The sequence below is a fragment of the Camellia sinensis genome, chromosome 4 (genome assembly GCF_055761805.1).
Source record: "Camellia sinensis isolate YWXY chromosome 4, ASM5576180v1, whole genome shotgun sequence".
Taxonomy (NCBI): domain Eukaryota; kingdom Viridiplantae; phylum Streptophyta; class Magnoliopsida; order Ericales; family Theaceae; genus Camellia; species Camellia sinensis.
The window spans coordinates 157,891,845-157,914,364 of record NC_138964.1 but is presented as its reverse complement, the minus strand read 5'-3'; the positions used below and the strand labels follow the sequence as shown (position 1 = coordinate 157,914,364).

The 22,520-nt window shown below is 40.0% G+C and overlaps 1 protein-coding gene across 1 annotated transcript; it reads right to left on the bottom strand.

Moving 5' to 3' along the window:
• Positions 1-11,839: 11,839 nt before the first annotated feature.
• LOC145824163 (uncharacterized) lies at positions 11,840-21,628 on the bottom strand. Its single transcript, XM_082923773.1, has 4 exons — positions 21,037-21,628; positions 20,672-20,857; positions 12,487-12,722; positions 11,840-12,082 (listed from the first exon to the last, which is right to left on the bottom strand). The coding sequence occupies exons 1-4, from the start codon at positions 21,626-21,628 to the stop codon at positions 11,840-11,842; spliced, it is 1,257 nt and encodes a 418-aa protein (XP_082779899.1).
• Positions 21,629-22,520: the final 892 nt, after the last annotated feature.

Below are 22,520 nucleotides of genomic sequence, written 5' to 3'. Positions count from 1 at the left end.
TTCCCTTGATCAATCCATGATAGGGAGAGGGTTTTGTTGGTCTTTCCTTACCATTTATTGAAATTATATCCCTTGATTCATAAGTCATCATGCAATGAAATTGCGTCGATTGATGGCTTTTGAGTTAAGCCTACCCCTCATTTGGCCTGTTTGCTGATAAGGAGAATCATGGTGAATAAACATCTCCTGATAATACTCTGGTTTGTGCTCTGTTTGTCCTTTGTTGCTGCAGGAAAGAACCAACATTAGTAGCCAGCAGACCACTTTTACTGGACGGCAACCCACTATTGGTGGCCGGCCAGCCACTATTTTTGGGTTGCCACCACTTTTTCTAGGCAGGTAGCGTCCTTTTTCTAGCAGAGCAGAGGCAGAGGTGGAAAAACATGTGCAATTTTCTAACTGTGTAACAGAGGCATTCCGGTAGCAAAACGGAGAGCATTATCGGGTGAAAATCGACATCCATGCATGAACCATCCCTCGATTCTCGGGATCCATGAAGTGATGTTATAATAGTAGCATGTTCTACTTAAAGTAGCGAGCTTGTAACTAATTAGTTAGAATAGCTAGTTAGTTTTGTGTTGTACTTAATTAATTAGCTAGAATAAATAGTTAAATTTGTTGTTATAATAATTAGTAATTAGCTAGTGTAGATAATTTATTTCATTTGGTTTGTAATAGTTAGTTAATTTGTAGTAGCTTAGCTAGTTCATTCATTCAAACCCTCTCGTGTGAGGGCCAAACTTGTAATAATGTGTATGCCTTCCAACCACACGTCTTTCTCCCTTTTATTTACTTGCTTATAATGGGTATAATAGAACATCATGTTTCTTTTAGCATACTCCATGATTTGTATCTATTTGTCTTGCATGAATCAAGGCTCAGCTTATTATTCTAACAAAGCATTGTAGTTTACATACTTCGTTGAAAATGTGTTGAAATTGCATGCTATCAAGTTGTTTCAAATGCCATATCAGTAGTAGAGCCTATTAATTACATCTTGTATGTGTTGCATTAGGCATATTTTGCATTAGTTAGGACTATGCAATTTTTTTAACTAACTGGTTTCTCTTTTGGCTCACCTCGGAGTAATAGGTGAGCATTTTATTGATTTAGCATATTGCATGCGTGTGATTGTTTCTATGCTTAGCGTGTTTGCCATGAGGTTAAGTGCTTAATTGCTATACTTGCTTGAATGCCTGTGAATGAAGGCTAATTGCTTGAATTGGAATAAATTGGAGTAATGTACATATGTAATCACTTTTTCAAGTGGTATATATTCGAAATAATTTTCAAAACAAACATGAAATCAAAGTGTTCCAATTTTTACAAATTAGTCTATACTTGTGTGCAATACATAGTAATGCTAGCCTAATAACCGGAACAAGAGCATATAATGTAAAAAAGATTCACATCATGCTTAATAGAGGCCGATCTTTGATTGGGCGAGTGGGGTGCTCAATTCAAGACTTTCTCCTTTTATACCTAAGTTCCTGAGCCGAGACAATCTTGGTGATGACGGGCACGTGGCCTTTGGCACGAGTCATGGGTTTCTTAAATTTTTCAAAAACATTTAGGTGGCGACTCTGTATCTGGCAAAGCAGTCTATTTTTGGTATTTTGATTCAAAATTAATTTTCCAAAAGATTTGCCTCATTTGGACTCTTTGGTGTTTATCTATGTCACATTGCACTTGTGAGATCAAATTCAGAACTATGGAAGGCCGAACTGTAGGGCTAGTCGTATCTGAAAGGAGCATGAAAAGTCAAGCTATAGTTTCTAGCGACTTTGCTAGGAAATTAGAGAACTTGACTTGAACTTCATGATGTGAACTTTTCTCTACATTTATATGTTTTTTGCATTGCATTTGCATTGGTGCGCTTAAGTCATTGTGTTTGCCACTGCTATTCCTGGACGGTTTGCCGGAGGCTTGCCCAAAAGTTTTCCAAAAGGATGACTGGTGGTGGACTTTGCCATGATGGGAAGACAACCCTTGGATTTAGACTACCGCTGTACCGTTTGATCCTCCTTTCACTTCTTGGTGTTAGGTATGAGAGGTATATTAGGTAGTCTTGCAGAGGCACCCTTTTTGAGCATTTGGCCTAATAGCATATAAAAAAGCCATAGAAACTGTTCCAAACTAAGACATGACGCTTACTTGAATGCAGGATTGCGTGAAACCGCTTGATTGAAGTAGCGAAACCTTAGATTATGACAAAGTTAGGATAGGGTAACCCTACCCCTCTATCATAAGGGTGTTTTGGCTCTCTTTACCTGGTATGTGCTTTGCAGTGAAACTGTACAGGGGTGCTTCATATTAGTGGTACAGTTGGTATTAGTTTTTTTAGGGCAGAATTCAGTGTGGAGTACAGTCACTCAGTTGTGATCATATCTGTTCTAGTGAAATTGGGCTGAGATGTTGTCTGTTTTTTCTTTTGCTAGGTAGTCCTGGAACCATAGCTTCAGAAGGCTCTGATATCCCCCAAGTACTCTGGACTCATGTCGATAGACTTTGTAAGGTCGGGAACCTAGTTCAGGGGCAACCAGTGTTTGCTTCACTGCCACCGGTTACAAGGAAAAAGAGGATTAGACAGAATTCATTAGTCCAGTTCTTATAGTATTCACCCCTCGACTCACATGTGTCTAGCCCAATTCAGGAACAGTCATTTACTTCCAGTCCAGCACAAGACCAGTCACCTATTCCAATGGCACAGTATCCCCCGGCCAGGATGGAGGAACTAATACATCATTTGCAATAGACAGTCGAGACACTATAGTATGACGCAGTCCGTCAAATCGAGGTTACAGCCCGTCAGGTCAAGGTTATAACCATGCCACTACTAATACTGCCAATGTCCAAGAAAACCAGGGCAATCAAACAAAGCCAATCCCAGCACATGCTTCTAAAGAACCGGTTTATCAGACCGAGGCACCATTTGAATTCGAAGTCGATCCAACTGCACTCAAAGTCAACAAATTAAAGAAGTTGTTCAAGAGAGCACAAGGGGTTAACTCCATCTTGGACATAGAGGATAGATACATTGATTCTGTAGTTACATTGCCGAATCGGTTTAAGATGCCACACATTGATCGTTTTAACGGCTTCGGGGATCTAATGGTCCATTTGCAATTGTTTTCTGATAGCTTGTGGTCGATGGGCTTAACTAGACCGTAGAAGCTATCTCTTTTTGGTCGCACCATGTCGGGCATAGCAGCCATTTGGTATGCTAAGTTGGAAGATTCTGTCAAACAGAATTGAGAGGAGATGGCCGAAGCCTTCATTGCTCAATACTCTTATAATACATAGATTGAGGTCACAACTCGTGATCTCCGGGCAACCCATCAAGAGCCGAATGAGGGTTTCTTTGAGTTTGTGACAAGATAGAGAGCCAAAGCCTCGATGATGATCACAAGACCTTCCGAGAAAGATCAGATAAGAATGGTTGTTCAGAATGTACATCAGACAAGGGAGTTCAAATCGATATTGAGCCTCTGAGGAAGAATGGTTGTTCAGAATCTATTAACCTTTTACTGATAATAGCCAAAACCCAACCACTTCAACTCGGTCCCAAGCCCAAAATTTCCATCCTCTTTACATGAGTCTCTCTCAATCCTCGAAAACACTGCTAGAAAAATGGCACCTAAAGCTCCTAGAACCCCGACCCTTTCCAAATCCTCTTCCACCAAGACATGACCCCACTAAATACTGTGCCTATCATTAATAAAACGGTCATGATACAAACTGCTGCATCTGCTTCCGTCATAAGATTTGGGATCTTATTGACGAAGAGATCATAGCTCCACCAAAAGGACCTCAGGCCACCCCTAACCCATTACTTGCACATCTCAATCTAATCCATACACTGACATCCACCTACAACCCCAGCATATACATCACCCCAGCCCATTTACCCAAGCCTAAGGTGTTCATTCCAGAAAGCACGGACTTATGTATGATGAATGCACTTGAACCCCAATAATCTCAAACCTATGAACCCACTACTTCTGAGCTAATAAGCATAATTGAAGATTTGCAGAGAACTGTGGCAGATTTAGCCTTTGAGATTTTGGCTCCATCGTCAACCTCATCACATACTAAAAATTTCACGCCGAAAGGCTCCCCAATCTTGTGGCAAGATGCAATTGAAAAGGGAAAACTTAAAGCTATCTCAAGTATGGGTGATGACATATCAACAACAACTAGGCTTCGCTTCGATATAGTGACACAATCCCTTGGCAAAGTGGAGGCAAGTGGCAAGAACAAGGTCGCGACATGCATTGATCCCTATAAACATCTTCTGTGGGCTATTGAGGCTTTGAAGGTCAAAAGGCTGAACAAGCAACAAGTGCTTGCAGTTGTTGCAAAAACTGTGAATGACACTTTCGTCGCTTAGGTTGGGAGCATTTTGAGTGAAGGGGTAAGCCAGGAAAAGGGCTGCCATACTAGAAACATCCATTTCAGCTCCAATCCTACACCCATTGGAGATCTCCAAACCCAGGCAACACTTGCCAAGCCCTCTGTCAATGCTGTCAGGATTGGTAACCGCACCTTCAATCCCCTTTTCATAACTTTATCCAAAGCTCTCCAAATCCTCATAGGACAAGGCCATCTCAAACCCCTTGACCCTCGGCCTCTCCCTGATCCCCTTCTAGCCAAGCATAACGCTACCAAGTACTGTGCTTCCCATCAATAAACCAGCCATGACACTAAGAGTTACTTTCGTCTTCGCCATGAAGTTCAAGATCTGATTGACCATAAGGTCATCACTCCATCAGGTCCTACAAAGTCTATCGGCGCTGGATCAATGAACTGAGGGGATAATGTGGCTGGTTTTGTGATCGGGGGATGAACCACCTGCTGATGGCACTTATTTTCCTCCGGGCGTAGTGGATGGCACGCACTGTTTTAAGCAATTTGAAAATGTTGTTTATTTTACTTTCGAACTTGGGTGTTGAGTTAATCTTGTTGTATTTGTTATGTCAGAGTTAGGTGATTTTGAGGATGTTATCTCGGATATCACTGCCTTGTTTTGTTTGTCTTTTACATTTGAATCTGTTTCTATCATTGAGCTAGTTGAGCCAGAAGATCTGAATGAAATGACAGTACTTTTCACCTGCTTCTCTGTGCCTTTAAATCATTGCATTGACCAAAGTTTTTCTAAACTTTTCTAAATTATGGTGAAAACAAAGAGGGAGGAATTCCTCAAGATTTGTAAAATTTGATCAACCGAAAAGAAGAGAGGCGTGCTAAGCCCTTAATGAATGAGATCATGTCTATTAATGTAAGTACTGAGGATGATCCTGGCTTGATCCAGATTGGTTCTACATTGTCTTCAGAAGAGCATGAGTGACTAGTCGCTTTATTAAAAGATTTCAAAAATATTTTACGTGGTTCTACGAAGACATGCCTGCAATTGATCTTAAGACTGTACAGCATAGGATCACTCTCAACGTCAAGACTCGACCCTTTTGCTTTCAAACTTTAATTCAGAATGTTCAAACGGTCAACCAAAGTATGAGGCTTGCATGGTTGGATTGGAAGTAACCCGTGAACTAGGGGCAAGAAAGTCGGATGTCATCAAAGGAAGCTTGCATAGTTAGGTTAGAAGCAGCACTTGAACTAGGGGCAAAAATGTCAGATGTGATCGAAGATTAAAAAATGGGTCACTTCTCAAACCAATAAAGATCGGCAAGAAAGCCAAATCTCAAAATCTAAGAGAAGAAAATTTTTGTTGAAGGACAATCAAGTTCCTATCCACGACACCGGGGGCAAATTCTGACCCAATTAGATGGGCTCTTACATCATCAAAGACTATTTAGTCAGGGATAACAACCATTCTCATGGATCCAGATGGCTTAGAGATCCTACGGCCAATCAACATGGACAAGTTGAACTTTTCTATCATTGAGAGGCTCGCTAGGCCGAAAACCCAGAAGGGTGACCGAGGCAAAAGTTAAAGCAAGAAAAAGAGAAGAAGAAGGAAAAAAAGCAAAAAGAAAAGAAAAAGAGTAAAAAATGCAAAGAAAGAAAAAAAGAAGAAGAAAGAAAAATGAAAAGAAAAAATAGAGCTCGCAAGGTTAAAAACCCAGAAGGGCGGCTTTGAAAAAAGTTAAAGCGCAAAAGGAGAGTGTTAATACCTGAGTGCACCCTAACCCGGGAACTACTTACGACCTGATTCCCATTTTTGGGATACGTAGGCAACTTCATCATGAAGTTCGACCCCAGCCATTTTCAGTCTGTTTGTCTCATCCATGTTGGTTGGCTTATCCTTGTTCAACTCGGCTATCCTATCCATGTCCAATTAGTCATCTTCATTCAAATTCGGTTGTCCTATTCTGTTAGAAGATTCAGCTGCAAGACAATTCAAGTTCAGATCTGAGGTTGTGCATCTCAGGAATTAATTCCACGTCAGTTGGGTAGTGGCCATTTGCAAAAACAGTTTTGAGGATTTTTTAATGAGGTTGACTAATTTTCTCGAAAATTATTCCATTTTTTCCAAAATCGGACCATTTCTTGGACCCAAAAAATGAAAAATTTTAGTGCTCATACCCTGACTAACATGATTTCAAAGCAGAAAGTCAAGCAAGCATGTTAATCTGCGTTTCATGTTGGTCAAAATTGTTTTCGCAGAAGCCAAAAACACAAATATATATATATATATATATATGTGGTCAAAATGATGAACTAGGGACACAGTCGAGTCAGGTTTTCTGTCTTTTCCCCATTGTTAACATACTCTCCAGAAAGGGCACAACTGAAGCTAGCACCAGGGGCCGAAGGATTTCTCATCCTCCAAGCAGTGAGGTATCGAGCCAAGTACGAAGCACGAACTACAAATGGAGCAGGGTATTCGACCCCCCTCATAAGGTCCGCAACTTCCAGCTTATCCATCAACCACACCTGGGAAGGGATAAAAAATAAGAGAGATTAAAGAATAGAAAGATGTGTGCTGAGAGAAAAGGTAAGGAAAGGATTTTTCAGAAAAAATAAAGATTGAGTGCCAAAGTGATGTGAGAATCACAAATCAGAAAGTGTGGGAAGCAATACTTGGAGAAGCAGTGGGCTCCCCGTGAACTGAGAGGCCTCCCACCAGTGGCAAACATCCAAGTGTTGTGTTTGTTGTTTTTGTTTGTCTCGATTCTTGTTTTGAGTCGTTGTGAGTGTAAATAGTTGTGTTTAGGTTGTTTTTAGTTTGTTTTTCCTTTGTTGAGTTATGGTGTACTGTAGTCAGTCGTAGGCTTAATACCCGATTAAGAACTCAATCTTGGATTCAATTAGAAAAAATAAATCGTTTTGTGCTCAGAGTGCTGTGCCATTCCCAACATAGCATGCAAAACAGAGTTCTTTCTTTCATAAACTGCAGGGTCCAGCCCAGGTCAAAAGAGAGAGCAATAGAACAAGGATCTATCTGAAGCCACATAGGTTTTGGACTGTAAAGCAAAAGAAAATAGGGAAAATTCGAAGCATCCTAGTGTGTTTCAACTTCAGGAAATTCTGAGATTGCGTTCTAGGTGCACCTTTTCAAGCCTCACCATTTCTCTGGAGTATGAGTGTACCTCAACCCCGAGTTAAAGCCTGCTTCAAGTTAGAATGGCGATTAAAGCAACATCCATGGCTTCTACATGTAGATGTTACCCCTTGTCAGTATTTGAGGACCTTTGAACTGTGAGTTGAAGATAAGAGTTTGAAGAACACAAGAGGGAGATCCTTATCAGAGTAGAGCGGTTCATCGCCACTCGCCCCATGAGGTGCTTTCTAAAGTGCCGCTTTGTTTGTTTATTGCATTCTCTAAACATCATGCACTACATTGCTTGTAACACGTATCATATTTTCACACTAATTGCATTTATTTGCATCTTATGTTATCTTGTATCATTTATCTTGTTACGCTGAGCAGTGTTTAGGATCATTGTTCCCCAGGGCTTTTCTCAGGACGCTTGAGACGTGTTCCTGAGCGGTTTCTTCTATCTCAGGGTGTGTGGAGCATGACCCCGAAAGGTTTTTCTCTTATCACGATTTCAGCGTGATTAGAGTATCTTAGGACTTGTGGAACGCGACCCTAAGTGGTTTTCTTAGGACCTCTTCTCATGATTTCTACGTGGTTCGAGTGTTCCCTTCTCACACGAATTTATCTCAGGAAGCGTGAAATGCGACCCTGAGCGATTTCTCAGGACCTTTTCTGTCACGACCCAAACCCGCCCCTAAAGGTTTAGTGTCGTAACTGGCCGGTAATACTTGGATTACCAGAGGCCTCTTAACAGAACAACATATAGTAAGGGGTTGCGGAATCAAATAAAGAATATACATTGTCCATAGAGCTGTGTTAATGTATATGAGACAAAAATCTTCAAAAAAACTTATATATATGAGACATCATAAATACATTAGTCTTACGTCACCCAAATACAAATATAATGTTAAAAAAGAACTTAGCCCAATGTACAGATAAGCAAAACAAAACAAAAACATCTGTAGCAAGGTTACAATACTAAACATTTCAAAAGGGAACCTCCTCGGGAGGCACAGTGGCTGGCTGACTCATAACTCCAAGGAGCAGCTTAGGCTTGGTCACGTGCCTACTCACCTACATACATAATATAAATAGTAAGCAGAAGCCCAGTGAATAATAACAGAGTAAAGGGTTTGAATGAATGATGTCCATAACAAGTACAGAAATTAGAGTTCATATTAGAAACAGATTTATATTCATGTTCTTGTTCAAACTATATACAGAAATCAGAGTTCATGCTTCGTTATATATGGTACATCCATTAGCGTTAACTTGCTTGTTAGTTCTATTGGGAACCTCCGGTTCTGGGAATTTGTAATATACTTGAGCCACAGTATTATTACCCCCGGGCAAGGGCCTTGCTTATACACCACAGTATTGTTACCCCCGGGCAAAGGCCTTGTGCTAAGGATACCATGAATACTTGTCAGAAATTGAACAATCATTCATTGGACAGAATATAATATTTCATCAAAATAGGGCATTTCTTGTTATGTCATATCATATAAGAAATTACTTAGACGTAAACATAGCTTTACAAAGTTATTACTCACAGATGGCTCCACTTACAGAACAGACAAATTAGATAACTTGTGGCGTGTGACCTACACACACATAGCAGAAACACATAATGAAACACACATTCGGTTGGTACTTAACTTCTTTCATTTCATTCTTAGTGTATTTCTAAGTCTTAACCTCTTATTGAGTCTTAATCATGGCTTAGGAATACCTAGGATGCAATGTGGATGCCAAAATACACTTTGGAACCCTTAATAAAACTTGTTGAAAACAGGGGTCCTGCTCGAGCGCAACTTCCGTCGCTTGAGCGGACATGCAAACATGTGAGGGGCCAGTCAAGCACAACCTCCTTTGCTCGAGCGGTCTGCAAACTTTGAAAAAGTATTGGTTGTGTGATTTTTATGCTCGACCGTCGCTCGAGCGTGAGACTCAGGTCCTTGCTTAAGCGCAACTCTTGTCGCTCGAGCGGTCTACAAAAACATGAAACTTCTAGGAGCTCACATTTCACACTTGAGCGGACCTCAGGTCGCTCAAGCAAAAGTGTAAGATCACAGAGTGGTCGCTCGAGCACAGCTTCTATCGCTTGAGCGGAAGTGCAGAACTACACACCTTAAAACTCATCTTTTTGGGCCAAAACTCCAGAAAACATTTAGAAACTTGTAAAATACTATGGTTTGAAAATCATTTCACTAAATCAAGCCCCAAAAGCACACTAATTGACCAAAACTCCAACTTGAAATTTATGAATATGCCATGAGCATGACATACATGAATTACTTTGAACTAAGGCTTTCCAAAACATGATTAATTAAGGTCAAATGGTAAGAATTATGATGAATTCTCAAAACCAAGTCAAGATAGACACATGCATGAGACAATTCTTTAGAAATCTATTCAAAATGCCATAATATGTACATGCATGCATGGAATTCATTCATTAAAGCTCAAGTCTCTTACTTAGTCACCAAAAATTCTTGAATTCTCTTCATTAACAATTTAAATACAAAGATTAAGAATCAAGCACTCACCTAAGACCTTTAATTGAGCTCTAGGCTGTTCTATCTTTGAGCCTTCAAGTCAATTTCCTCTAGATGGCTAGCAATTCTCTTGTTTTATTTCAATTCTCTTGGTCTCTCTCTCTCTCTATACACGTTGGAGTTAAAAGATGAGGAATGAGAGTGTGTAAAAGGTTCTAAGGTTTATATTAGCCTTACATAGGCTCCACTAGTGGACTTAATTAACCTTAATTAACTTAGGCTAGGCAAGGGTATTAATTAATCTAAATTGATTCGTTCTGAATTGAATTTCAATTGAACCTACCATAATGTTCTAAAAATTCCAAATAACAGATATACCAAGTCAATTTCGCATTCGGTTGCCGATAAGGCCTTCAATTCATAAACCGAAATAGAAACACAAACAGATATTTCTACATTAGACAGATACAAACACAAATAATGCAATGCACAAGTAATTAACTCAAGATTTCATCGTAATTACTTATTAGGCGTATTAAATCATAGATTAACGTTAATCAGAGGTCGGGGTTGTTACAGCCTTCCCCCCTTAAAGAGTTTGGTCATCCAAACTTGAAGTATCTTCATTCTGAACGAAAATTGGATCTAGAGGGAACAAATCTGGGTATCTTTTTATCATATCTTCGTCTGTCTCCCACGTTGCATAGGTTCCTCCATGGTTTTGCCAATCAACTTTTACCAACGGTATCTCTTTATTCCTTAATCTTTTGATTTTGCGGTTTACCACTTGAATTGGCCTTTCTTCATACGTATAGTCATCTTTCAGAAGTACATGTGTCAGCTCAATCACATGGAGTGGATCTCATAAGTAATCCCGAAGTATTGAAACATAAAAAATGTTGTGCATACTTTCCATCACTGGAGGTAAGGCTACTTGGTATGTTACCGAGTTGATTTTCTCTAACACTTCATATGGGCCAACATATCTTGGTGCTAGCTTTCCTTTCACCCCAAATTGCGTCTAACCCTTCATTGGTGTCACTTTTATAAATACGTGGTCACCGACTTCGTATTCCCTATTCCTTCTTCGGACATCCACATAACTCTTTTGACGGCTCTGTGCAGTTCTCAGACGTTGTTGAATCAATTTCACTTTCTCAGTTGTTTCTTGCACAAGTTCTGGTCCTAACAATGGTCTATCACCTACCTCACCATAACAAATCAGAGAATGACACTTCCGACCATACAAAGCTTCATACGGAACCATACCGATACTTGAATGGTAGCTGTTGTTATACACAAACTCCGCCAGCGGTAAGTAGGTTTTCCAATTTCCTTGGAAATTTATGGTACACATCCGCAACATATCCTTTAAAGTCTGATTGGTTTGTTCAGATTGGCCGTCTGTCTGTGAGTGATAGGCGCTACTCAGTCGTAGTTCAGTTTCCAAAGTCTGTTGTAAACTTTTTCAAAACCTCGACGTAAACTTTGAATCTCTGTCAAATACAATAGATACTGGCACGCCATGTAATCTCACAATCTCATTAACATACAAGTTAGCCAACTTATTCGCATTATAAAAAGATTTAACAGGTAAGAAATGTGTGGATTTAGTCAAACAATCAACAATTACCCAGATAGAGTCCATACCTCAAGGAGAACGAGGTAATCCCACAATAAAGTCCATCGTGATGTGTTCCCATTTCCATTCTGGGATTGGGAGCGACTGTAGCAATCCGGCAGGTCATCGATGTTTCGCTTTAACTTGTTGGCAATGTAAGCATCGAGCCACAAAATCAACAATGCTTTTCTTCATTCCTAGCCACCAGAAATTCTATTTCAAATCATGGTACATCTTCATATTTCCCAGATGCATAGAGAATTTGGAATTGTGTGCTTCAGTCATAACACGCTTTCTCAAATCAGAAGAATCTGGTACAAAAAGTCTATTCTGAAACTTCAACACATTATTCTCAAGCACAAATCCCGGCCTCAATTTTGAGTCAAATTCTCTCACAATCTTTTTCAAGAACTCATCTTCAAGTTGTTTCTCTCTAATTTCTTCAGTGATTGCAGGCTAAGCAGAAATGGCAGGATCCTGCCCTGTTCACGTAACACAATTTCGATCTCATCCTTCTCCAAGTCAAATAATAGCTCTCTCTGACCGATGAGCATACATGAAAAATTGGTGATGAATTTTCGACTCAAAGCATCTGCAACGGTATTGGCTTTCCCTAGATGATACAAAATTTGCAAATCATAATCTTTTATTAACTCAAGCCACCGTCTCTGTCTCATGTTCAATTCTTTCTACATAAAGAAATATTTCAAACTTTTATGGTCGGTATACACCTCGCAAGTCACACCATACAGATGATGTCGCCAAATCTTCAAGGCAAAAACCATAGCGGCGAGTTCAAGGTCATGGGTCGGATAATTCTTCTCATGGGGACGGAGTTGCCAAGAGGCATAAGTAATTACCCTTCCACTTTGCATTAAGACACACCCCAAGCCTTTGTAGGAAGCATCACTGTAAATTTGAAATCCATCTGTTCCATTTGGCAAGGTCAGAATTAGTACAGTTACCAGTCTAGTCTTCAGTTCCTGGAAGGTTGATTCCCGCTGATCGGTCCAATCAAACGGTATATTTTTTTGCGTCAACTGTGTCAATGGCACAACACGTTTTGAGAAATCTTTCACAGATCTTCTGTAGTACCCTGTAAGTCCCAGAAAACTTCTCACTTCTAACACATTAGTTGGTCTTGGCCAGTCCACAATGGCTTCAATTTTCTAAGGGTCAACAGAGATACCTGTAGACACCCCATTTTTGACTGTCCTCAAGACTTGGACGTCATCATTTGAACACTCGATGATCATCCATGCTCATGTTCGTTTAGAGTTCCCGAAGGTCTCGGCTGTGCGCCTTGCCTTGGAGCCTCTCAACTTGTCTGTTTTGTGCTTGGTTATGGACCAAGAGCTTGTGGATTTGTTTTTTAGTGAAAGGGGCGGCCTGCTGGCCAGCTCTACAACCCATCGGCCAGGCTCTATGCCCATCGGCCATGCCCACTTTCCATCAGCCATCAGTGGTGGCCGGTCAGCTTCACTGATGGCCTGTTGGCACCTTTAATGGTCGATCGGCCATACCTTTTGGCTGAGGCCTTTTTGTTTGCTTTTGCAAATATTTTGTTGCCAGCTGTGCCAGCTGGTGAGCACAGAAAGCATCCTCCATACACGTGTATGGAGGGATTGAAACAAGCTGTTAGCTTGTCAAACAAGCTTGAAGCTTTTGATTCTATATAAGGGGAGGCTCCTCTCCCCTTTTAGAGGTTCAGAAAAATTGCATTAGGGCTATACATATCTATCTCTATCTTGATTTCTCCCTCTCTCTCTATATTTGCACTTGTTTGTGCCTTAAAGTGATTTTTCTTCACACTTTTGCACTAAAGCACCTAGTGAAACACCTTCACTATTGAGCTGAGGTTCTTGGAGGTTGCATTTGAGTGGTTTTATCTTGGTTTTTGCCTCAGAAGTAACTGTTTTGAAGTTGTTCTTCAAGGGTGAGTCTTTATCCTCTTTAAAGCTTTGTTGTAGTTGCTTACTTAGCCATCTTTGCATGCTTCTTTTGGCTTAGCTTTCAACTGTAAAAAGTTCTATTTTTTAGTGCTTAAAGTGTTTGTTTGAGGCCTCTTTGGTGTTGGAGGTGGTCTACCCCCTTTTGTGCCTTATTTTGCTTTGATTTGTGCCATCTCTTTAAGCCTTTGAGATCACCTTCTCTTGGCCTTTTAACCACTGAATTTCAGAGGAATTTCAGTGGTGGGAAGTGTGTTTTGAGGCCCCAAATGGGTGGGGGTTGTCCCCCCTCCTCTTCCTTCGTTTGCTTGTGTTGATGGCTCATCAAAGTAGCATGTCTTTCTAGCATGTTTTGGCTCCATCTTAGCATGTCTTAGGATTTTTTTTAACATGATATGGCTCTATTTTTGGTTGGTTTAAACAGCTCTTGTATGCTTCATACCCTTGTAGTGCAATCCTCCCTATAGCCTTGACATGCATCATGCTTTGGACCACCATTTTAGCATGTGTTTTGGCTCCACTCTAGCAAGCTTTTACTTATGTTTTGCCATGCTTAAGCTCTGTTTTAAGTGTTTTTGGTCGTGCATGCCTTACTTTGTATAGCCTTAGTGCAATCTCGCTCACTAGCTTGGTATTTCATAGTCCCTAGCATGCATTGCTTGGGCTATTTGCATGATTTAGCATCATTTGATATATGATTTCAAAGCATATTCCACTACCATACCCTCATGTGCTTCACTCTTTCAATGCTTTTGGAGGGTTATGTTTTATGCCTCAATCATAAGCCAATTGGCATGCAAGCTTGCCTAAGCTTTTGGGCTACCATCTCAGTGTATTTTTGGTCTTATTTTGCCATGATACAACTCTATTTTTGATTGGTTAGAGCATCTCTCATTTGCTTCTTACACTTGTAGTGTAATCCCACTTATTGGCCTTGCATGCTTTATGCTTTATGCCTCTCATTCTAGCATGTGTTGGTTACACTCCATCATGTTTCTAGCATTGTTTTGACCTGCCTTGGGACTGTTTTGAGTCACCTTGGCCCTTTGGGGCTTGCTTGATATGGCTATGGTACAAGTGTCTTTGCTAGCCTTAAGTTTTGAGCCTCTTAGTATGCCTCATTTGTCATCATTTAGAATGTAATTTCAGAGCTTATGTCTTTGCTATACTCCCATGTTTATCATCCTTTCATTGCCTTTGAGAGTTGGCTCTTATGCATAGTTGATGAGCCACTACATGAGCATCATTATCTTGACTTTCATGCCATCATCTCAGTTCATTTTGGCCACTGTTTTGGCATGCATAAGGTCTGTTTGGGGTTAGTTTGACCATTTGAGCATTATAGTACATGCTTCATGTGTGATACACTTCACTTACCTTGATGCCTTAGCTCTTAAACATGCCATGCATGCATTGTTTGCATGTTAAGAGTCTTATGCATACCACCTTAACATGTCAAGATTAGCATGTGGTTTACATAGCATGTTGTTTGCATGTGTGTTGCATTGCATTGTGTTTAGATCAGATGTTAACCCAAACACGAGAAACGAGGGGCGTTTCATACTTGAAGTGATGAAACGCGCCTCGTTTCTTGGTCACCGACACCTTTGATAATGTATGATAAGGTGGAGGTTCATCAAGTCCTATGTGTTATTTGTGCATTCATCAACATTGTGCAAGCATGACTCCTTGGCCATCATGCATCGAGATGCGTGATTGATGGCTTGAGAGTCGAGCACTACACTCATTTGAGCTTGAGACATGATAAGGAGTGTGGTTGCATACACATTCCCTTGCAAATACACTGCCATGCCTCTATTTGTGCTCTGCTGCAGCAAAAGGAGAAATTGCAGGAAGTAGTGGCCGACAGGCCATCAGAACTGCCGATCGACCATCAAGTCTGCCGATCGGCTATCAGAAGTGACCGATGGCCATTAACACCGCCGATGGCCACCAGCTCTGGCCGACCATCGCTCAGCATGTTCCTGAGATGGGTCAGAATCAACCTAGAAGTTGGCACAATTTTCAGAAGTCCAATAGAGTGCAAATAGAGGCATCATGAGGCACGGTAGTGGATTTTCAGCAGGAAGCCGACCGAGCATGCATGTCCCTCATCCGCAAGGCCATTTTACCGCTTCACTAGCTAGTTGTAGTTAATTGCATGTTTTTGTAATTAATTAGCTTAATCTGGTTTGTAATAATTAATTAGCTAGAATAGTTAATTAGTTAATTCATAATAGTTAGCTTAATTAGCGTAGCTAGTTAGCTTTCATTTCATTCGGACCCTCCGTTGAGCGGGCAATTTTGTAATAAGTGTGCGTGTGTGTGATGCATGTCTTCCAACCCCCATTTCTTTCTCCCTTTTACTTATCAGCTTTTGATGGTTAGTTTTAGGACATATTTCAATTAACATCCTTATGTTTGCATACGTGCATCATTCATCTGTCTTGCATGCACCAGGCTTAGCGCATCATTCAAACTGCATCGTATTTCAATACTTACTTTAATACGTGTTTCAAAGCATGTTACAAAGTGTTGCATTCATATGCCATCTTAGAATAGCTGAGCCTACTTAGTTGCATTTTGCATGTGTTGCATTAGGCATTGTTGATATAGCTAGGATCATGCATTGATTTCTAACTAGTTTCTGTTTTGGCTCGGTGTACACGGTGAGTATTTACGCTTTAACATCCTTAGTGACTGCCATGATAGCTTGCTTGCCATGAGACTATGTGCTTAAGTGATTAACTGCTTGAATGCCTGTGGATGAAAGTTTTATTGCTTGAATTGAGACAATTCATCAAATGTGCGTTTTAAGCCCACTTGAAGTGGAAAATTATCATGTTTTAAGCCCACTTGAGGGTGGAAAATCCACGTTTTAGCCTACTTGCAAGTAACAACTTCAAACCATTTTCGAAAAACGAACATGAGATGTTTTGTTCCAACTTAAGCGATTTGGTCTATACTTGTATGTTGTGCGCATCACATAGTAATTCTAGATTAATAACCGGAATAAGAACACATGTGTTTTCAAAAACAACATATCATGATTAATAGAGACCGATCCTTTGATCGGGCGAGCGGGGGTGCTCATTTTAGGACCTTCCCCTCTCGTACCCAAGTTTCCGAGCCGAGGCAATTTTGGTGATGACGGACACGTGGCCTTAGGCACGAGTCAGGGTTTCCTAAATTTCCCAAAAATAAAATATTTAGGTGGCGACTCTGTAATCTGGCAAAGCAGTCCATGTTTGACACTTCTTGATTAAAATCGATTTTCCAAAACGATTTGCTAGATTTGGACTCTTTGGTGATTTATCAGTCTTACATTGCACTTTGTGAGATTAGATTCAGAACCGTGACAGGAGTCCGAACTGTAGTAGCTAAGAACTACAATTCGCGCCCTCGCGCGCGGAGCCGAGTTCGGGCGGTCTACAATACCGTTCTTGTTGATTACATGTCCCAAAAATGTCATACTGTCAAGCCAGAATTCACATTTGGATAATTTTACATACAGCTCCTTTTCTCTCAAAATCTGTAAAGCAGTTCGCAAATCGTTCTTATGTTCTTCCCTGCTTTTGGAGTAAATCAGTATATCATTAATAAAGACAACAATAAATTCATCCAGAAATTATTTGAACACCCTATTCATTAAATCCATGAACGTCGTAGGTGCATTAGTTACCCCAAATGTGTTACGACCCAAACCCGCCCCTATGGGTTTAGTACCGTAACCGGCCAGTAATTCGAGATTACCGAAGGCCTGCTTAATAGTAATACAGTAATACAGAGTACAGGGGCTGGCGGAAGCCAAAACAATAATTAAAATATGTCCAATGAGCTGTGACAGTCTGAATGCAAAAAGACTTTTCATATCATATACACATATACAGTCAGTACCAAAACAGAATGTACAATATATACAATCATTCAGGACAGGGACTTAATCCCTATTTAAAATAGTACAGTACAAAAACATTCAGTCTATACAGAACATAACCAAGAAGGGGGAAAACTAAAACACCCCAAAAGCCCTGGCTTGACAGGCTTGGAACCTCACAGTGAGGCACAGTGGTTGGCTTCGACAAAAGGGAGTCTAACCCACGCTCCTAGCTCCGGTCTGGTGCCTGAACACCTACATATATATATGAGTAGTGAGCTAAAGCCCAGTGAATAACATAATGCGTAAAGAGGTTAAGAATGAATGTCCTTTCAGTATTGAAAATAGTCAATTGATTCAGTGTATCAGTCATTCAGTCATAACAGTCATATGTGGTACATCCATTAGCAGAACAATACAGTAAACAGTAGGACTTGAAAGACCGAACAATCAATGATGGCCATCATAACAATAAACAGAAGTTCCAAGATAGGAATTGACAGAGATCTCTGTAACAGTAGCAGTAACATTAACAGTAGTTGCTAAGGATGCCACAATACAATTCAGAATAGAGGACAAACATTCATTCAATTAACAGTAAACAGTTCAGAAAACAGTTTAGTTGATCATTCAGAAAATATTCATTTTCGAACATATCTTTACAACATTGTTACTCACAGAGTTCTGGGTTACAGATAAGCTAGTACGCGTCCTCGGATGCCAACCCTACACAGTTACAGAGTGAACACACACTAAGCTACACAGTTGGGAAAATAGTAACTTAATCCCTATCTTGACTCGGTGTGGTTCTACATCAATATCCTCATTAAGATGCCTTAAACTAGGCCTAGGAATGCCTAGGATGAAATGAGGATGCAAAGATGCACTTTAAAACACTTTGCAGAATTTTCAGAAAACAGGGGTCTCGCTTGAACGTGGCTTTCTACGCTCGAGCGGACATGCAGACAAATGAGCTTCGCTCGAGCGTGACTTCCGTCGCTCGAGCGGACTGCAAGCTACAGTAAAAGTACTGGATGCACAAAAATCACGCTCGACGGGCGCTCGATACACGCTCGAGCGTGAGACACAAGTCCTCGCTCGAGCGTGAACTCTCTCGCTCGAGCGGACTGTAAACACATGCAAAGTACTAGATACATGAATTTCACGCTCGAATGCCACTTTTCTCGCTCGAGCGGACTTTATGTATTCAGAGTGTATGCTCGAGCGTGGGTCCAAAATCTGGAAATTCCAGATTGAACCTTCAAGCTCAAAATCAACTTTAAATGCATCAAATTCGATCCTTTTGGGCCAATTTTTTGGAAAACACTTGTAAATTCATAGTATAACATGTTTTGAAGATCAATTTGATAAATCAAAGCCCAAAGGTAGTTCAATTAAATCCAATTTTAAACCAATTTTCATGAACATAACTCAAACATGACATGCATGAGTTTAAACCAATTCAAAGCTTCAATTACTTGCTCAAATGAGCCTCAACTTCCAAAAACAAGATGAAAACATGGATTATAACAATAATATGAACATGCATGTACCAAATTCCATGTAATCAACCTCAAAATGCAACAATGTAGACATGCATGCATGATATATGCTACAATTCAATATTTTAGGACCAATTCTAGGCTCAACTCTTCAATTTAGAATGAACCATGCAAGAACTAACTTAAATACATAAATGAGAGGTTGAATATCCTACCTTGGGTCCTCAATCACAAGACTAGAAGCTCAATTATGCAATCAACCTTCAATTTCTTTAAGTCACCAAGCTAATTTGTTGAAATCACTCTATTTCTCTCACTCTCTCTCTCTCTCTAGTCGGCTATCACAAGGAGAAGGCTGATGAAATGTGTTGTGTCTAATGAGGAGAGCTCACAAAATGTTCCATGTAATGGGCCACTAAGTGGCAAAGTTGTGAATTAAGCCAATTAGTGCAATTTATCAATATTTAATCTAATTTAATCATACCAAATCACATTTCGGATAAATACACCATAAAATCACATTAATTCTAATTATCATAAATCATCAATCAATTTCAGATTCGGCCGCCGATAAGGCCTTCAATTTGCAGTTTAAAGCATACAACATAAATAGATAATTTTAACAGTCAACAGATAGGTATGCACTTAAACAGATACACTTAATCAACCAGTTCAGTATTTCAATCAATTCAATGACTATTTATAATCAGTCTCAGTTTAGCAATAATCAGTGGTTAATCAGTAAACAGTGGTGAGGGTTGTCACAAAATGGCATTACCAAAAATTTATAGTGCCTATATCTAGTTCTAAATGTAGTTTTCTCTATGTCTTCTGCCTTGACCTTTATCAGGTGATACCCGGATCTAAGGTCAATTTTAGAAAACACTTGGGCTCATCAGAGTTGGTCAAATAGGTCATCTATTCGGGGTAGTGGGTATTTGTTCTTCACGGTTACTTTATTTAATTCACGATAGTCTATACATAACCTCAAAGACCCATCCTTCTTCTTTACAAACAAAACTGGAGCACCCCAAGGTGACGTGTTCGGACGGATGAATTTCTTGTCCAAAGAGTTCTTGGAGTTGGACTTTCAATCCTTTCAGTTTAGAAGTGGACATTCTGTATGGAGTTTTAGAAATCGGTTGTGTTCCAGGTACAACATCAAAAGTAAACTCGATTTCTCTATCAATTAACTCCCCAGGTGAGTCATTAGGAAATACATCAGGAAATTCACAGACCATAACATTAACACTATCCGAAGATACAGTCAACACACAACACCAGTAGCCCTGACAACCTTTTCTTAACAATTTACTAGTTTTCATAAATGAAATCAAGTACGATTGAGGAACTATCCCATTCCAGGTAAAGACAAACTCAAGCACACCAGGTGGTCAAAACACAACGAATTTACTCACATAGTCAATGGTGGCATAGTATTTAGTCAACCAATCCATACCCAGAATACAATCCAAATGATCAATGCTCAAGGGCAACAAATCAATATACAGTATCATATCACCAATCAAAATATCACATGCCGGATAAACATAAGAACATATCATAGAACCCTCAAACAGTGTAGATACAAATAGTAAACAGTTCATAGGTTGTAACGGTCTAGTTAATTTCTGAGAAAAAGCATGCAATACAAATGAATGCGTGGAACCAGAATCAATTAGCACATAGGCATTCTGAGCACAAATAGAGATTATACCTGACACCACTGACTCAACATTCTGTACATCCCCAGGTACTAATGAAAAAACCCGGCCTTGTCTCAAAGTTTCTTCTCCAGTATTGGCCCTCACATTAGTTCTTGGTGCAGGAGCAGATCCAGCTGAACTTGCCGCAGGACGGGTAGTCGTGTTGAGTCTCATCGGGCAATCTCTAATCATGTGGCCTGTCTTGCCACTCGAAAACAGGCACCAAATGCATGGTGACACATGCCCCTATGTTTCCTTCCACATTCTGGACAAACTAGCATAGACCCACTACTCTGGCTTGAGCTACTTGACGATCCAGTATTTTGTTTCTTCGGAAATGATCGTCCCTTCCTGAAATTAAATCTGGTCCTTTTACCTCTCCATTCAGTTGTTGGAGTTGTAGCTTGTTTCCTTGTTGCTAGTATGGCCTCTGCCATCAATGTTCTATTAAGCACTTCCACATAAGTAGGCAATTTCAAGACGCCTACTCGATCAAATATTTCCAGATCTAGTCCTCCTTCAAACTTTCGTGTTTTCTTATAATCCGTGTCCACCATATGAGGAGCAAATCTGACCAACTTTGTGAACTTAGCCTCATACTCAGCCACAGACATCTTCCCTTGCTTAAGTTCTTGAAATTCAGAAACTTTGCGATCTCTAAAGCATTGGGGAAAGTACTTGTTGTAGAAGATCTCATTGAATTGAGCCCAGGTCATATTTCCATTACTATTATGAATTAATAACCACCATCTCCGAACTTTGTCTTTAAGAGTGTAGGTGGCTAATAAACCCTTATGAGTCTTAGTACAGGGGAACACTTCAAATAACTTCTCCATTTCAAGTAACCATGTCTCCGCTTTCAATGGTTCAATACCACCCAAGAAAGTTGGCAGTTTCATCTTCATGAATTTCTCCGTTAAGTTGATGATGTCATTATTATCCAATTCAACTTGGGGCCAAGGAGGCATCGGTTGTTGTCTTTGTTACTGTGTTATTGCTTCAGTTAGAGCAGTAATCATTTGTTCCATTTGACTCATGCAAGCCTCTAAGGATTCACTTGCATCATTACTTCTTGCATTCTCCATTAGCTATAGGTAAACAAAAGAATAATAAACACAGGAAAATAGTTCTTTTCACAGTGTTCGGAACATTCACTCCCAGTTCATTCGTTTCGATTTCATGTGTTCATGTTCTAATGCAGTTTTCTTATTCACAAAAATTAATACATACTCACACATGTAGGTGGAATGCCCCTAACTCTCACTAGGACATCCTATAGCTCATATGGACTCGTGCGTGCAGTATAACGCGTGCTCTGATACCACTCTGTCACGACCCAAACCCGCCCCTAAATGTTTAGCATCGTAATTGGCCAGTAATCCTTGGATTACCAAAGGCCTCTTAACAGAACAACATATAATAAGGGACTGCGGAAGCAAATAGAGAATATACATTGTCCATAGAGCTGTGTTAACGTATATGAGACAGAAATCTTCAAAACAACTTATATATATATGAGACATCATCAATACATTAGTCTTGCATCACCCAAATACAAAGATAATGTCAAAAAAGAACTTAGCCCAATGTACAAATAAGCAAAACAAAACAAAAACATTTGTAACAAGGTTACAAAACTGAACATTTCAAAAGGGAACCTCCCCGGGAGGCACAGTGGCTGGCTGACTCATAACTCCAGGCAGCACCTTAGGCCTGGTCACGCGCCTGTTCACCTACATACGTAATATAAATAGTGAGCAGAAGCCCAGTGAATAATAACAGAGTAAAAGGTTTGAATGAATGATGTCCATAACACGTACATAAATCATAGTTCATATTAGAAACAAATTTATATTCATG

Bases quoted from the DNA above. Each gene is read 5' to 3' on its own strand.
- LOC145824163 (XM_082923773.1), bottom strand. From the start codon at position 21,628: ATGCCTCCTTGGCCCCAAGTTGAATTGGATAATAATGACATCATCAAC. The intron at 20,858-21,036 runs GTAAAAGGACCA...GTGGCAAGACAG, and splicing joins TCCAACAACTGAATGGAGAG to GCCACATGATTAGAGATTGC. The intron at 12,723-20,671 runs GTATAATCTCTA...TGGGACTTACAG, and splicing joins TGTTGAGTCAGTGGTGTCAG to GGTACTACAGAAGATCTGTG.